The sequence below is a fragment of the Mya arenaria genome, chromosome 2 (assembly GCF_026914265.1).
Source record: "Mya arenaria isolate MELC-2E11 chromosome 2, ASM2691426v1".
NCBI lineage: Eukaryota > Metazoa > Mollusca > Bivalvia > Myida > Myidae > Mya > Mya arenaria.
Genome location: NC_069123.1, coordinates 64,524,932 through 64,542,591, shown reverse-complemented (window position 1 = coordinate 64,542,591; position 17,660 = coordinate 64,524,932). Strand labels below are relative to the sequence as shown.

Here is a 17,660-nt window from a genome sequence, read left to right as displayed (position 1 = left end):
GTCACCAAGTTTCCCTCCCTGATCCCATATGAACCATCATGCTGCCTTGTATTACTCTTACTATGCTCATTGTCCCCCTTTGTGTTCATTTCATTAATAGAATTATCTCCCTTATTTTCTGTTAAATGTTCTGAGTTGTATACCTTTGTTTCTTTCAAGACATTTTCATAGCAGTTTAAACCTTTCAATGCCTGTTTCCTGATGTCTTCGAGAGACTGAGTTGGCCTGCTGATGCTTTTGCTGGACGTAGTGTTGCTGAATTTAGACTCATCGGTGTTTCTTGTAGCTGAAGAACTTGCAGATTGTGGAACAATAAAAAAATTCAAGGGCTCTTCAAGAGATCCAAACTGCCACTTTTTTCTTGACTTAGATTTCATGATTTGAACACTTTGAGATAATGAAAACTTTACAGGCTTGCGTTGTTGACCCAGCTTTTTTGGTTGCAGAATTCTTGGTAGTGACAATGGAGAATCAAAAGACTCTTGGGAAACATGAGTAACAATCAGAGAGTGCTTTGGTACTCTTATATGGGTATACTTAGGGAAGTCTATTAATGTTGTCTTGTCATTTGTTTTTTCTATTGCTTTATGCTTTTTATGCTTTGGAGGAAAGTATGTAAAACTATCTTGAACAGGAAACATTCTTGCAGTGTTTGGTTTAAAAGTTGGAAGTTTTAAGGTATCAAGATGATTTGTATCTGTCTTTGGTTCACTATTACAATATTCCTCTTGTGTAGGTTCACCATCCTCAGAAATGACAATATTGGGCACTGACGGTTCACCATCATCCAACACCTCTGCCATTTCTTCAGTTTCTTCAGCTACCATTTTCACACCACTATCCCTCCTCAGCCGACTATTCTCTCTGGACAATACCACCTTGACTGGTCCACTGTCTTTCTTCCTCAGCCGACTATTTTCCCTGCTAAGTGAAGCCAGTCTAGCCTCCTCCTCTTCATCCCCTTCTGAGATTTGATACATTGCAAGAGCAGGGTTGCTGGCCACAACCGCTGGCGGTCCTGACTGCCTCCATAGTTTCCGCTTCCGTGTTTTGCTTTGTTTTTTCTCTGCTTGTCTCTGCTGTTTGTCCTGCTGCAGCTGCATTTTGGCCCAGGCCCCAGGGTTGGGAGTGTAGCCTGTTGTCTCAGACAGCTGGGCAAAGGAAGACCCTAAGCTGGTTGAAAATTCTCCCACTGTGTTCATGGTGGCTTTGAACAGGAACTTTGTTAGATTTTTAGCTACTAGGCTTGTCCCTGTAGCTTAAATTGTTTAATTTTGTTATGTTCAGCTTCAGCTAGTAGTAGTTCACAGAATTTCATATGATCACTTACGTTTCTCAGCATTTCAAGAACCAAATATCTTGTATTTCCTTCTCTTGGTTACTATAAATTTTATCAATAATAAGATGTTAAAACTTAAAAATGTCCCTTGCCATTTTGAACAATCTTCATCAATTTTAATCAATGCACAGTTTGCATTATTACCAATATAAGAGGATGAAGTGGTTTCATAATTGAAGGTTCTTATCTCCCGACACAAAATTCCTTTTAAATTCACACCAGACACTTAATTCCAATTTATATTTTGAAGAGATAAACCTCTAGTTCCGATGGTCTCTCACTTTTCCTTATATTTTCCATTTTATGGCATTTAAGGATTTATTTGTACAATTTTAACCTATTAGCATAGAATCCATATCCATAAACATGTTTGCGAATGTATATCTTATCTGCAGGATTACATTAACAACAACCTTATTTGCTCCTCAAATACTCATTACTACCGAAAACAAAACTTAGTGAAATTCTACACTGTTCAAAATTAATCAAGCATGTATGAGCGCATTGAACAGCTGAGGGGGTTGTTATATTAAATATTCATTTTTTGACAAGTGCATTCATAAATAAAACATGTCTATGGAATCACAAAAGCAAATCTTTTCTTTGTGAAATGATTTCATTTCGCAGAAGCCCATAAAAAGCATTCTTTATTTAAACCTTTATGTAATGTTAATACTCATTTATTGATAAAGAAAAAAAACATCATCATTGAAACTTATGAATGAGAGAACAGCAAATTCCTTTCTATTTGTGAGAACACAGCTAATTTACAGCATAAAGAGAAATGGAAAGATGTCCAAAATGTACTCTTAACTGGCAAAGATTTCTACTGCAGATCTTTCAGAAATCTATGACTGCATTTAGCAAAAGAAATTTAAGGTGTGAAAAGGAAGTATTCATTTCCATGAATGAGTTTAAATTAAATAATCTGATGCTCTTACATGTGCAGTTAATGATGATTTTATTGCATTTCTAATCTCACAAAGAGCTGGCATTTAATCTCATTGGATCCAACGGAGAGACATAATAACCAATAAGATTATCTATATCTGATTATTCTTAACTTTTAGCACAAAGTGTAAGAAGAAATCAAATTAAAAGAGTACAATTTCCTACTCTCTGGTTTCATTCCCAAAATAAATAGGATAGGTCTGTCTCAAAATCATTTTTTTTGTAGGCAAATTGTTTCTTAATTTTTCTGTACTAAAATCTATGAGCAAAATGCTTTAGAACATCTATACAATCAGTGTAAGCATCACTGGTAATGTTTAAAGCCCAAAACACTGCATTTTTAAGAATGATGAAAAATATTTTTAAAGACAAAAAAAATAATTGGGGGCAATAAGTTCAGGTAACTGGAATCAAACATTTTTATTTTAGGCTTTAGTATTGAAGACTACAGAGATTTATTCTGACAGCACATAGAGCACAAGTTTCAATACAGTTTAACAATGCTATTGAAAGCAGCATAGAAATCGTTGACATCTAATGTTTATTTATGACTAAAATATCCACCCTGTATTATCTTCTGGCAAAACACTACACTAAAGCTATTCATCAAAGATCGTCTTAGATGGTCCATATAGGCAGGGCATTATTGTAACAGGATCAAATATAAGAATATAATTATCAGTTATTCTTGTTTTAGGTTACATTCAACTGATAGATTTGGCTCTTAAAGCAGATAGATCTCTCAAACTCCCCAAGTCTGAAACTCACCAATAAATGAGCATCAGATTCTTTTTAATTAAAAGTAACACACATTATTCAAATGCCTACCAAATGCGTCAAACATGATAGGTAATGTTTGGTGCAATTTTCTGAGATAAGTCAGTCCCAATGGATGTTTAAAAACTCAATTTATTCTTCAGCAATATTCACTTCCATTGGAATGTCTTTTGAGCATAATCCTAAAGAAGACCACTGCTGACAAAGAACCACTTTCATGAAAAAAACTTCTTTATAGCTTTAAGCATTTTCATATATGAATTACTTTGATTGGATCTCAGTAACCTAAATTAAAAAGTTATTAATGAGACAAGTCCTCTTATACATATACATATTTATTGCTACAAAGTTAATTTCTGCCATTAGTCTGTTTGACTATGAAATTGGTTTTCCATTACATTTTGTTTTATGTTGACTTGATTGTGATTATACACATGTATTCCGGAAGGTCACAGAAAAATACTAGATCCCTTATTTGTATCACAAATGAGGCTAGCAGTAGTGTAAGACACTAAGTTTTAAGGACGTCTTAGTTCTTGCACAAAAAATACATAAATCAACAATAATTTATTATCTGAGCTGGATTTTGAACATCTGTGGTGCACAGATTCCCACAGCGTTTCATTGACTTTTGATAAATGCTAAACTGGTGCACTCACAAACACTTTCGTACTGAAATATCTGCAGTTCATAATGCATATTGTTTACTTTTTCCAACAAAAAAGTTTTAAACCCTAGGATATGGAAAACTTCAAAAGAATATTTCAAGCCTGTAACTATAGATCTTCTTAAACTGCAATAAGACACAATGTATTCTATTTAAAGAACTCTTAAAAGAGTTCAGATCTGCATATAACTATAAAAGAACAACCTCAAAGGCTCTGATGAATTAATGAACTGTTTTACTCAACTGTCATTCGCATAAAACATTATCAGATTTCTCAAAACTCAATACCTCTAAAAAACTTATGTCCTAAAAAGCCGACAGATTGAGGGATAAGAAGTAAAAACAAGAACTTCTGACCCATGGAAATTGAAAGAACTAAGACAATCAATCATTTAGAGGTAATTAACACTAATGTGACAATTGGCTAAAACAGTGTGGCAAAGTAAATCATCAGAAACAGGAATACTCCTTACCTTATGATTTGATAATGATAATTTTAACACAATGTCAAAACATACTGAGGCTAAAATCCTATCAGTTCCAAATAAGCATGTAGTATCAAACACCTACCGTATTATATCATGCATAGGACACACTTTTTTACTCCCAATTCTCGTCTTAAAAATTGCCTGCGTCCTTTCTATGCTATTAGAATTTCATCTGTTTTTTCCAAGTCCATTTCAGGTCGAAAATATCGGACCGGGGAAGAACGCAGTAATAGTAAGTATCTGTACTGCTCCTTCCGCTGGCAAGGATAATTATAATATGCGTGAATGTTCTCAAAATGTCAAGACTTATATCATTGTTGTGTACACTAAATTACCGAAATGCTAAATTACCGAAATACGACGATAATTATCGAAATACACAAGACAGTTATCGAAATATGCCTTATATACATTTTTTTTTTTACTTGAATATATGTTATAAATACTTTACCAACCTCAATTTTTCGGCTCCGATTTTGACCTTTTTTCCGCCGCGTCCAATTTTATATATTAAGGGTTTTTACCCGTTTTCTCAACTATTTTTTTGCCTGCATCCTATCTATGCTAGCGTCCTATACATGATATAATACGGTACTACATGTACAAGTACTACACATTTCATCACTTAAACTTATCTTGAAAAAGTAACTAGCAGTCTAAATAACGTTACACGATATATACACCAAGATTTTTTTAAGAAGATTTGTTTTCATAATGATGCACTTACTTGAGCTGTCCTCAGTTTCACTATCTGAGTGATAAATGGTCCTGGTTTCACTGCGCACCTGCCGTTCTGTGGGTGTCATGACCCCTGATGCTGGCCTCGAATTTGGCTGGGACTCTCCGCCAGATTCCGCTGAAGACTGGGAGGACATACTGATACTACGGAATGTCTTTTTTCGATCCTGGCTGCGCCGTGGGGATATTGTCCTGTGGTTTACTGATGTAACCTCACGAGGTGACTTAGCAGCGGGGAACCTAGGAGCTGGTGATGGTGACCTTTCACCTCTCGGTGACAGGGGTGGTCGACGTTGACTTTTACTGATTGATGATTCAACACTGTCTCTGCTCTTTGAGATCTGCACTAAGGACTCTTTACTTGAAGAACTCTGCACAACACTGTCTCTACTCTGAGATGCTTGCACGTTTTGTTTAGATTTAAGCTCATTCGCTTCACGTCTCTTTTGTCTTTTATCAGCACTTGTCCGTACAGGAGTAGTATGATTTTCAATTTTCTTTGGAGTTTTAACAGACTCATTTCTTACAGATTTTACTGGGACGTCTGGGGATCTCGCAGGTTTTTCTGCAGACTTGACCGGCCTTTTCCCTGCATTGACCGGTACTTCTGGAGAGTCTGGTTTCTCCACAGGCACCTGCGGGTTAGAGTCACATGTGTTGTCCGGGATGGCAATCACGTGGCCATAGTCGAACACCTGGTTCCCACAGCCTTTCTCCACGGCTCCACAATAGACAAGATCGCTTCCAACAAATACTCGCACATCCTTGATTCCAATGTCCAGCTCCTGAAATAGAAAATACATTGCTACCAGAATTACAGATAAGGTGCCTTTTTGGGTAAACACACAATTAAAACCTTTGAAAGAGCAATTATTTTTAAAACCAGCAAGTAACAAATCGCATAAGAAAAAGCAGAATGCACAAATAAATTAAAATGGAGGCATAATGAAGTGAAAAGAAAAATTGAAAACTCAATTGGTCTAATTCAGTGAAATCAATATGGTAAACTTTTTTAACCTCAGTTAAAGATAGACCATCGTTTCCGTGATTGGCTGACCATTTTCGGAAAGTAATCCAGGAATAAACTATGACCTCGGCTTTTGACTATAAAAGGTTTATAAAAATGTGCAGAAAAACACATCTTTTTATGCATGCTTTCCCGCATAAAGGACTAGGAATAGAGGACAAAAAAGAAGTAAAAGCTCAATTTAAGTCTAAGATTAGTTGACTTAGACAAATAAATATCAGACACAGTGCTGTAGTTCATTGTTATTGCCGTAGCAGGATCTACAATTTATCAAACCATCAACATCAATTATGGTGAGTCGAAAGCAACTAAATATTATACAGCTTTATTTTGGAATGTTAACTAGAATACTAGACATTTTGCATTATTAAGTTTGAACCTGTTATTGTTCTTATCACACCAAAAACAGACAATTGTTCATGGTTGATACTCCATTGAAATCAACATGATGGGGTAACAGAAACTTGAAATGTTCATTGATAATGTGGGAAAGCCAATGTATTTCAAAAGTGTGGATTAACACTCAATTACATTGGACATCTTATCCGTAACTCTGCTCACATTATGTTTCACATGCTGGTCATTCCATGAAATTTTTTACCAGTGAGGAACTACTCACAAACCAGTTAAAACTTAAATGTTAAAACTCATTCTCAGTAAAATGTACTTGCAATAGTTCAAATGTGTTTCAATTTAATTTTACTTGAATCATACAGATTGTGCTATTAGACTCATAAAAAATTTTAATATGAAAAGATAATAAAACACATGTAGAAAATGTAGTGTCAACAATGTAACTATTTTGACAGCATTCTGTTTAGGTTTGACGGTAATTATGTATCAACAAACAATATCATAACTAGTATCATAAAGCACACTCTTACCTTGATGCTTGTATTGAAGTTCCATATCTTGATTTGTGAGATATTGAATCTCTCCCCAGGCCTGGGATTTCGCACATTCATGATGAACTCCACAGGCCTGCGGGCATGGTAACGACAACTCCACATGTTGCGCTCCTTGTTGCTCTGCAAAATGCAATAATTGTGATCTGATACAACATACCTACAGCAGCAGGTACACCTTATCATAATTTGAACAAAAGACAAAAAGAACAGACATTCTTTGTTTTAAAACTCAATGTACAGCTTCTCATCTTTCTAAAACCTTTCTAAACATTAAAACAGAAATGACATTTTGGATATATTTTACATAAAAGTCATTTCTAAAAATTAATGAAGTCAATTGTAGAAAACTTTTTAATTATTTGTTTCCATCAAAGTTTTTAAAAAGATTTAAAATTACTTTGAACTAATAAAATCAACTAAAAGTGCAAATCCGCTAAGAGATAACCGGTGGACAACACGTTCAATACAAATGGCTGCTGAACATTATCTTATAACGTTGGATTTGACTGAAGATGCTTTTATGAGTACAGGGGATAAAATATATTAGTTCATTTTCACCTTAAATTTTCCGTTGAAGAGGACATCGACTGTTCCCCGGCACTCCTCTGCCCCATGCACACTGACGTCGTCCCCCGAGACATGCACAAGGTTTCCATGCTGGTCATACACCTGGATCTCTGTGAGACCCAGCCTCATAGCATGGCCCCAGTTAGATTTCACCTCAATGTGAACGGGTAAAGTGTTCTCATCACTGGCCACAGAACAGCCGGACATGAAGGAGGACTGAAAACCAAAGATACCCAGTAAGCTCAAGAGATTGGAAATAAAATAGGAGCAACAGTTTTGGGATTTAAGATATGATGATTGAGTCTAGTAATTTCATCACAAAAAATAGATGTAAAATTTATATAAAGTGTGACTGTTAATTCAATATTCATGATGAAGTCATTAGTGAAAAAGTACTTAAAAGAAAACATATGATTGTATGAGATATGTATTGATATTATGAAATGTTTAGATTCTTTTCATAAGAATGCTGTATGGCAGAAAATGTAAAAATGTTGTATTCAAGGCAAACCATTGCGAGTTACCGTAAATGACTGGTTATAAGACGATAGGGGGTATTAGACGCAGGGAAAAAAATCTGTGAAAAATCCGAGAAAAAAACTTTTAATCTATGTTTTTGGTTAAAAGACGCATAGAAAAAATGTCAAAATCGTCCGGCACTTTCAGCCACAATGTTTGTTGACAGTGACAAAAAAATTTTTTTCGTGAAAATGGCGATGGTTATCTTTAAAACCATACAACCATACTGTCGAGAATGAAAAGTTATGTTATGCAAAAAATATTTTGACAGTGCCCAACTTTGCTTTTTTATATGTAAGTTTGATTATTGTTTAATTCAATTTATTATTCAAAATAATATTGAATACCGTAATTCACAAGAGTTTGGACACCATATTTTTTTTTTTTTCGCTCTCCGAATACATAGAAAATTATCATTCTTACATCTTATTTACATGTTTGTTTAACCTGCCTTTTTTCTTCATGTTTTCTTTTTACCACTTATTAATTTATCCGTAGTAATCAATGGTCATAAACTTATTTATTACGCCTATAAGTGTAAATCCTTCATCAAGTTAATTAAAACACCATTTTATACATGCACTGAACTGAATAAACACATTCTATCGGCTTCAGATCAGAGTCACACTGTGTGACGTCACATAACTTACAGTTATACCCACGAGGATCTCGTGGAGAGCATGGACATTGCTATGCAGGATTAATGTATAACTGTACGATTATTGCTTCATATAGTCTATAAGTGTGGTACAAGTTTGAAAGCTTATTGGCAGATCGTTTTACAAACATGCCATGTCGATGTTTTCTTAATCCCTTGATTGCCCTTGTTGTTTGTTTAATCCTCAAATAAATATATCACACTTCCTTTTCAACAGGCAATAAATCGTTTAGGATGGGTAGTAACTAATTAAATTGTCACAGTGGTGTATATGGTTAGGTAATCTAGCCAGGCATTGTAAAGATAAAAATCAATAATCTTCGTCTGTGAAACTCGGTAACTATGATAGTTATGATTGATGTCCTTGGGTGTCCGAAAATTAGGTACGCAAAATAAATTATTTTGGGAAATAATTATGGGTGTCCAAATATTTAGAGTGTCAGAACTCTTAGGTGAATTACGGTAACTTTAATTGAAAAATATTTTTGTTGAAATTATAAACGTCTTACGATATACCGTATCCCGATCTTCAACTGCCGTTTTAACCCGTATATACTCGATCAATATGACGCGAGTAACATCCCTTTCTACATAAATCTAAACAAACTCTCGGCTTGAAATTGACCTCAGAAAAAAGTTCAAAAAATTGTTACTGGGTATTATACGCAGGCATTTTTTTGCATCAAAATCTGAGGGAAAAAAGTGCGTCTAATACCCAGTCATTTACGGTAGTCAGGGTATGTACCAAAATATAGTATCTAAACAAAATCTGACCTGTAAATTAGGCTTGCCGAGTTACAGGCAATCATCAAGGCTGGAGTTTTTTTTATATCAAGAATCGAAACACATGATTGGTCTTTATTCTGTTAACCTTAAATTATCCAATTGTAAGATAATTTGCTTAGGAAACACATTTTTTTGACATTTTACCACAAAGCTTGTGCAATATTGTTTAATTGAGGTCAGACACGTAGACACTTTAGATCAATGTGGAAGTGAAATAGTTCATCTAAGCAACAATTTGTTCCTTAAATTATTAAAAGTCTTGTTTAAGTATAGATTTATTTGCTCTTTATTGAAATGCAATAATGTTATTTTCATAAACCATACAGTAGATTAACTAAGAAATAGTGTGAAGTCTGGCCAGATGGAATTTTCCAGCTAGGATCAACTCATAACAAACACTTGTCAAGTGTTCAAAAAAGCCAAATCCTGTGTTAAAACATGTTCTTTCTATTTTGATTGAAATGTCTGTTCTATTCTGTTCTGTTCTTTATTAATGTGTCTATTTTTTTTGTTCAATTTTCCAAAATCATTTCCAAAGTTTTTTATTATAACTCTGATACCGGAAAAGGAACAAGAGCTGTCACAGAGACAGCGCTTATGACTATTCCGCCACTTTTCAGTGTAAGGATTAAAAAGTTTTGGCAGAACATGCATGGATCACTGTAAAATTAGATTAGAATGATGCCTGCGAAGATTTGGGTTAAATTAAAAAATGTTCAGCCTTTAATGAAATACAGACTTGAATTTAATGCAAAATATAGTTATCTAACTTTCTAAGTCAAATAATAAAGGCCCATCATTTGCATTTTATTCAAAAAAGTGTTATACATGCAAAACCTTAACCAGAATTTCTAAGTCAAATAATAAAGGGCAATTATTTTGCATTAAATGCAAACTAGAGTAATCTAACTTGGTTAATTCAGTAGGTTGGATGGGGGCTGCGAAAGGCCCCCTTACGGTTGCAGGGCAGCGCCCTGCGGGGGTTCAGAGGGGGCGAAGCCACCTGAAGCTCATGGGGTTTAAGCATTTTAAGAGCCTTAAATTGCATTTAATTAGCACATTGTTGGCAGAACATAATATAATATTGTTGTAAATGAAGCACAAGATGAGCAAATTGTTATTCTATTGAAAAAATATATGGACAAGTATATAAATAAAAAAAGATAATGAAAATATTGCAAAAAAATGTGACATATAAATGATATACATCAATATATTGATTTCAGTCTAATACCTGCATACAATAGTGTCATAGAATTAAAGAATATGATTATGAAATTATGAGATAAATTTAAAATTAAAGGAAACTCTAAGAAATATACATTGTCAAATTAAGGCCATATTGTCCTAATAAAATAGTGTCTACTCTTTACTCCAGCCAACTTATTGGAAGCCTTATCAAATGGGATGTAGTTCTATTTATTTGTAAGCATACCCAATGACTTCTGTTTATCTTTTTGACACTATTTAACACCCTAAAATGATGCATACATAGCAATTACAAATTGCGACAAATCCGAAAGCAAATATATTTTTAGCGCGTAAACGTCATTACGAAATTTGCATATCACATGTCTTTCCGACAACCTAAAATTCTATGATTTGCATTTTAAAACTAACACGTTAATTACGCAACAACTGCACAAAGCTGTTGAGCTAAATCTTAAAAAGTGTTTGTTAATAAGAGACATAAAATTTAAAGGATGTCATTGTTAATCCGTGAAACAATAAAATTCCACAATAATTAGCGAGGTGTTGACTGAGCCGTGACTGCTTGCCCTAATTGTCAGATTTGTTTTCGCACCAGTAGATGCGCTTGATTTATGACAGTGACAAAATCGATAATCATGCAGGCCGCATGGGCACTGCTTTTGTCATTTTAAGAAAATATTTTCAAAAAAAAATTGTTGTCTCCATAAATTCGCCAAATTTGAAAAGTTGTCGCCACTTTTGCGATTTTGTCGCAAATGGCCACAATGGTGATCACCAGTGGGAACCCTGCAATGCAATACCTCAAGTAGTTGCTGAGATATTAACCTATGTCTGCTTACATACAAAACCTTAACCAGAATTTCTAAGTCAAATAATAAAGGCCCATTTTTTGCATTATATTCAAATAAGTGTTATCTAACTTCATTAATTTAGTAGGCTAGATAGTTCCAAAGTTTCAATGCAAAAAATGATGTTTTTACTGAGATAATGACTTAAAGGCGCTTACATGCAAAACCTTAACCAAGCTGTGACGCCAACACTAGAGTGAGTAGTATAGCTCTCCTTATCCTTCAAATAGTCGAGCTAAAAATGACTAGTCTTGTTTACCATTCCTTTGCTTACTGCACTTAATAAGCCCACCAACCTTGTTGCTGGAGGAATGGACCGCCCGCAGTGGGCCATCCATGGAGGGCTGTTTATTGCGGGATTTGAGTGCAGGTTTGTCTTGACTGTCAGCTACCACAGTCTTCTCCAGCTTACCCAACATGTTCACCAGTCGCCTCTGGTGTCTGCAAACAAAGACAAAACATTATTTTCCAATAAACATCAAGCCATATATGGTTATGCATAAGTAATTTCGATAAACATTTAATTCTAAATTCATGCCTCTTTGATCTTGATTCCTGACACAAAAGCATCGCATAAACTCTTCTGTATATCTTCCTTGCCTTTTCTTTGAAAAACAGATTAAGATATAAAACTAGATAAAAAAGATAAAGATAGAACTAATCATAAAATTCTTTTCTCTTGGAATGAGAGAAAGCCTTGACCTTAAAACTCAATATTGTTTAGAACTAAACCTAGAATACAATATGCAATTAATCAGTTCAAGTTGGATGAGAGATAGTTGTTAAGGCACCATACGTTGGACTCATCCTGAGGACCCTCTCCATGATCTGTCCAATCTTGTCCATAGGAACTAGTGGATCAGTGGCACTGGAGCCTACACTCGCCCGTGGGCTCTCAGACCTCCGTGGTGCACGGGGTGGTGGCTCTGACCGGTCCACTATGGGCCTTGAGCTGTTGTTTTTCGCTGGCCTTGGACTGGGCTTCTGTTTTGGTGTCTGAAATACACTGACAGTGTTACCCAAAGAAATAAAATAGTCAACATTTCTCAACAGTATGTCTGCATGTTTGTTAAGAAATAACAATATTTTGATATTACTTTTGTTAAGAAACAGAGCACAGCTCTTTTTTCATAAAGAAGCAGTACATTCATAAAGTCTCCCTGAATTTTGTTGAGATGTAAAGCAATGTTATTTTCAAACATAACTGTCATAATTTATTTTCTAATTTGATCTAGGTCTAATGTACCTGTTTAAGCTTTGAAGCCTTTTCATTCTCTGCCCTAAGAGCAGCCATGACAGCGGAGGCCTCACCGTCCGGATCTGTGCTATTGGTGACTGGGGTTCGACGGTTGGCTGACAGGGGGCGTGATGACTTTTTGTTGTCTGGAGGTTAAAAAGTATAATATCTTTGATAAGACACATGACTTCCCTACCACATCAAAGAAAAGAAAAGCCCAAAACTATTTAAGAAAGGTGCAAAAAGTCTCAACTGATGTCACACATGTGTGTATGTCCCAACTGATGTCACAAATGTGTGTATGTCCCAACTGATGTCACAAATGTGTGTATGTCCCAACTGATGTCACAAATGTGTGTATGTCTCAACTGAAGTCACACATGTGTGTATGTCCCAACTGATGTCACACGTGTGTGTATGTCTCAACTGATGTCACACATGTGTGTATGTCCCAACTGTGTCTCGACTGATGTCACACATGTGTGTATGTCTCAACTGATGTCACACATGTGTGTATGTCTCAACTGATGTCACACATGTGTGTATGTTCCAACTGATGTCACACATGTGTGTATGTCTCAACTGATGTCACACATGTGTGTATGTCCCAACTGATGTCACACGTGTGTGTATGTCTCAACTGATGTCACACATGTGTGTATGTCCTAACTGTGTCTCAACTGATTTCACACATGTGTGTATGTCTCAACTGATGTCACACATGTGTGTATGTCCCAACTGTGTCTCGACTGATGTCACACATGTGTGTATGTCTCAACTGATGTCACACATGTGTGTATGTCTCAACTGATGTCACACATGTGTGTATGTTCCAACTGATGTCACAAATGTGTGTATGTCTCAACTGATGTCACACATGTGTGTATGTCTCAACTGATGTCACACATGTGTGTATGTCCCAACTGTGTCTCAACTGATGTCACACATGTGTGTATGTCTCAACTGATGTCACACATGTGTGTATGTCCCAACTGTGTCTCGACTGATGTCACACATGTGTGTATGTCTCAACTGATGTCACACATGTGTGTATGTCCCAACTGATGTCACACGTGTGTGTATGTCTCAACTGATGTCACACGTGTGTGTATGTCCCAACTGTGTCTCGACTGATGTCACACATGTGTGTATGTCTCAACTGATGTCACACACGTGTGTATGTCTCAACTGATGTCACACATGTGTGTATGTCTCAACTGATGTCACGAATGTGTGTATGTCCCAACTGATGTCACACATGTGTGTATGTCCCAACTGATGTCACACATATGTGTATGTCCCAACTGATGTCACACATGTGTGTATGTCCCAACTGATGTCACACATGTGTGTATGTCCCAACTGATGTCACAATTGTGTGTATGTCCCAACTGATGTCACACATGCGTGTATGTCCCAACTGTGTCTCGACTGATGTCACACATGTGTGTATGTCTCAACTGATGTCACACATGTGTGTGTATGTCTCAACTGATGTCACACATGCGTGTATGTCTCAACTGATGTCACACATGTGTGTATGTCTCAATTGATGTCACACATGTATGTATGTCTGTATCACAAGCTACACTCCTTTTAATGACCAGTTTGGGATGCAAAGTGATTTTACTATAAGGAAAGCAAATTCTTCATGTGTACCTGCAACCAGTGTTTTAGTTGAGTGTGGCCTGTTAGCTGGTTTAGTCTCATAGCCAGGTTTACTCCTTCCTGATCCCGGTCTTGAACTGTACTCCCCATTGTCCAAGTCTCGACGTCGGGCAGCACTCAGGTTTCGCTCCACCTCTACAACAAAGAGTCTCATACATCAAGACTCATTACCTTTAAACATACAGTCTATGTAGGACTGGTATAAACCTTTTAAAAATTTAATCACAAACATAATGATATACATTTATTTAAATAAATCATTTGCCTGATAAAATAGTTTATTTCATTTTCAGTAAAACTGCGGTCATTTGAACAGGCAGTGGTTCGAGAACCGGCGGTCTCTCGAGGTCCGAGCTTGCCCCCAAACATTTTCCCTTCTCTTTTCATATAAAATATATTGACGCTGCATTGAAACCATTGAAGTTGAGGAATCGAGCATAATAGCCGGTCCCAAATACACAAATCATGCACAAAACCTTATGGCTCCCTCGAGGTCATAATTTCACACTTTTTTCCGAACGTGTGTTCCAAAATAACCAAACAATTGCTAGTAGTTAAAGTGTTTGCAAGTTGTAAAAATGCGATGACTGTTGAAAGAAAATTTCATTAGGTGTGAAAAACAGTTTGAACAGTTTCGCAAGACAGACAATTCTTGATTTTGCGAAACTTAAATCTGCCCAATGCCATAATATGTACTGTCATATTTAAATGTTGCTGTTTATTCATTTATTATTGCTTTGTTTTTCTTTTACATTTAGTATACGACAGTCTTTGAACATATGAGCGATTTTCACAAAGCAACACATAATCGGTGTCGTAGTAAACAGTCGGTTTGACGACTTTAAACTTAAAATACACTGAAAGATATTTCATATCAGACTGGAAAATTGAAACTTGGGTCATTCAAAACATCGGTTCCCTCGAGGTTTCAGCTCAGACCCTGGCGTCCTCGAGTGATCGCAGTTTTACTGTATCACAAAATTCAAGTGAAATTTTGAAAATCATAAATCCTATCAATTAGGAAGTATTAACTCAGTCTATTCTCTGTAATATTAAAATGCCTTCGATATTTGAACTTGAAGTATGTATAATATGAGGATTCATGACAGATCCTATATAAAGACGTTGGACAGTGACCAAACAAAATTAAACAGAGCCTACTTTTGCTGGGAGGAGGTCCTCCCCCAAACTCCAGGACAATTGTGTCATTGGGTTGTTTAAGGTTGATGTTTCTGCGTGGACTTTCCTCGAAATTCTCACTCTCGTCTGTGGGAACGTCTTCTTCCACTTCTGGGATTGGCGACTCTGGGACATAGTCATCTGTGTTCTGAATAGAGAGGAAATCAGGAATGTTTATCTACTTCATAAGTAAAGGGTATATAATAACTTTTGAGCGGTTAACTAAGCACCATTTTAAATGAATTTTGAAGTCGATTTTCCTGAATTTTAAATTCCTCAACCACCCAGAAAGATGTCATCAATTTGTTCTATTTTAACCATTAAGTTTCTGCTTTTTAACAAACAAATACAGTTCTTACATAACTGTTGTCTCTGGCCATACTTTGTCGTATCGTTGCATTTTTAACAAGACTTTGCCGCAGTGTCTAAAAAAGAAGAAATAAAACAATTATTCAGACATCCATACATGTGCACATTCAATAAGAGCTAACAGATACATTTCACATTTCATTAAATTAAATAAACAAGTAATGGTATCAGGAAGCACAGGCCTTGTGCCCTACAACGAGAGCTAGCTGTAGCTGGGATATTAATATCATCACTATATTAAGGAAAAGAATCACTGCTTTATAGATTTTGATTCCTGTGGTGCTTAATAAAAGTTTCTCACACATATGGTTTTTCAGTTAACACCAATGATGCCCATGATGACAGAAAATAACATTTTCACGAGTATCTGCGCCACTTGTGATAACATTGCTTTTTGTGATCACTCTATGAAATGAAATTTGATCTCACACTGTAATTAAACAAAATATCCATCGGAATATCTATGAAATTGCCTACCCTAAGCTCCCTCATACTAAGCATCAGTTTTTCCCCATGCCCTTCTTCTTCCTCCTCGCTGTCTGAGTCGGGCTCCGGGGATCTCCCCTGGTTCCTCCCTCGAGAGTAGTCCCCGTTGGAGGCGTCTATTTCCATCTCATCTTCAGAATCTCCCTCCAACACTGCTGACATGTTCCTCGACATCTGAAAACATGGAAGGGCAAAAAACACCAACTGTTCTTCTTTGTTTCAAATACATATGTATATATATAATTACAAGGTATAACTACAATGTCATGAAAGTTATATTGCATGAAAGGGAGATAAATATAAGTTATATACATGTAATTATACAATTATAGGATCTAGCATAACTTCTAGACTCTACAATGGCTTGGATAATGGGATACCCTGTAAATATGTCTTAAAATTAGTATTTTCAAGACTAATAAAATCTGACTTATTTCATCATATCTATCCTTTTGTTGTGGTAAAATACTTCTGTAGAACTAACTAGATATATCAATAAGTGATGAATACCACAACAACACATTTCAAGTCCACAGTCTAAATAAATACCTGAACTTCCTCATCTTCACTACACACACTGTCACTGCTGTTAAACAAGTCACTTTCCCGCGGGGGTGGTGGCTTACGCTGAAACATGAAACACACACAGTTGTTCTACATTCCTTTTGGAGATCCAAAAGCTTCATTAATAATGAATATAAGATGTTAAGTAACTTGAATAGTACAAAGCATCACTTATTTACACTTACTAAGGAAACCGAAAGGGTTATCAATAAAAAAAATCTAATTGATTTATTAAATATTGTCTTAAATCAACAGTTACTTAATGGGATGACAAATTGATATCTTACAGAATACATGCCCCATGCATTATTCTTTCTTAAAACAAATTATAACTAATTTTTTTCCATCATTGAAGGATATGAAGGGCAAACCATGACAAAATGAGATATATGCTTACACCCAAAAATAATATTTCCATTTCTTCACTTACATATTTGTGAGTACCCACCAGTGGTTTTCTGTGCTGCTGTCTGCGTACAGCCACCTCTGTGTTCTCACTGCCACTACTGCGAACCTCATCTGACTCCTCTCCAGACTCAAAGTCATCAGCATACTTCCCTGTTAACAGATCTGGAAAAGACACAGGCTATCAATCAAGCAAAATTATGCAATAAAAGAGTTAATCAAATCCAACAATACTGACAAATATACATACAAGTTCATATTCATGGC

General features: G+C 35.8%; 1 protein-coding gene across 3 annotated transcripts in view; it reads right to left on the bottom strand.

The window, feature by feature from the left end:
- The window catches only part of LOC128213159 (katanin-interacting protein-like), a 41,041-nt gene that overhangs the window by 19,690 nt on the left and 3,691 nt on the right, over positions 1 to 17,660 (bottom strand). For all 3 annotated transcript variants that reach the window (XM_052918713.1, XM_052918720.1, XM_052918726.1), the window contains exons 6-17: positions 17,437 to 17,558; positions 16,974 to 17,051; positions 16,416 to 16,598; positions 15,929 to 15,994; positions 15,552 to 15,717; positions 14,382 to 14,525; positions 12,732 to 12,868; positions 12,282 to 12,481; positions 11,782 to 11,926; positions 7,454 to 7,678; positions 6,872 to 7,015; positions 4,950 to 5,745 (exon numbers count right to left, since the gene is read on the bottom strand). In XM_052918713.1, coding sequence (XP_052774673.1) covers positions 4,950 to 5,745; positions 6,872 to 7,015; positions 7,454 to 7,678; positions 11,782 to 11,926; positions 12,282 to 12,481; positions 12,732 to 12,868; positions 14,382 to 14,525; positions 15,552 to 15,717; positions 15,929 to 15,994; positions 16,416 to 16,598; positions 16,974 to 17,051; positions 17,437 to 17,558 — 2,406 coding nt within the window. The remainder of the gene's footprint in view (positions 1 to 4,949; positions 5,746 to 6,871; positions 7,016 to 7,453; positions 7,679 to 11,781; positions 11,927 to 12,281; positions 12,482 to 12,731; positions 12,869 to 14,381; positions 14,526 to 15,551; positions 15,718 to 15,928; positions 15,995 to 16,415; positions 16,599 to 16,973; positions 17,052 to 17,436; positions 17,559 to 17,660) is intronic.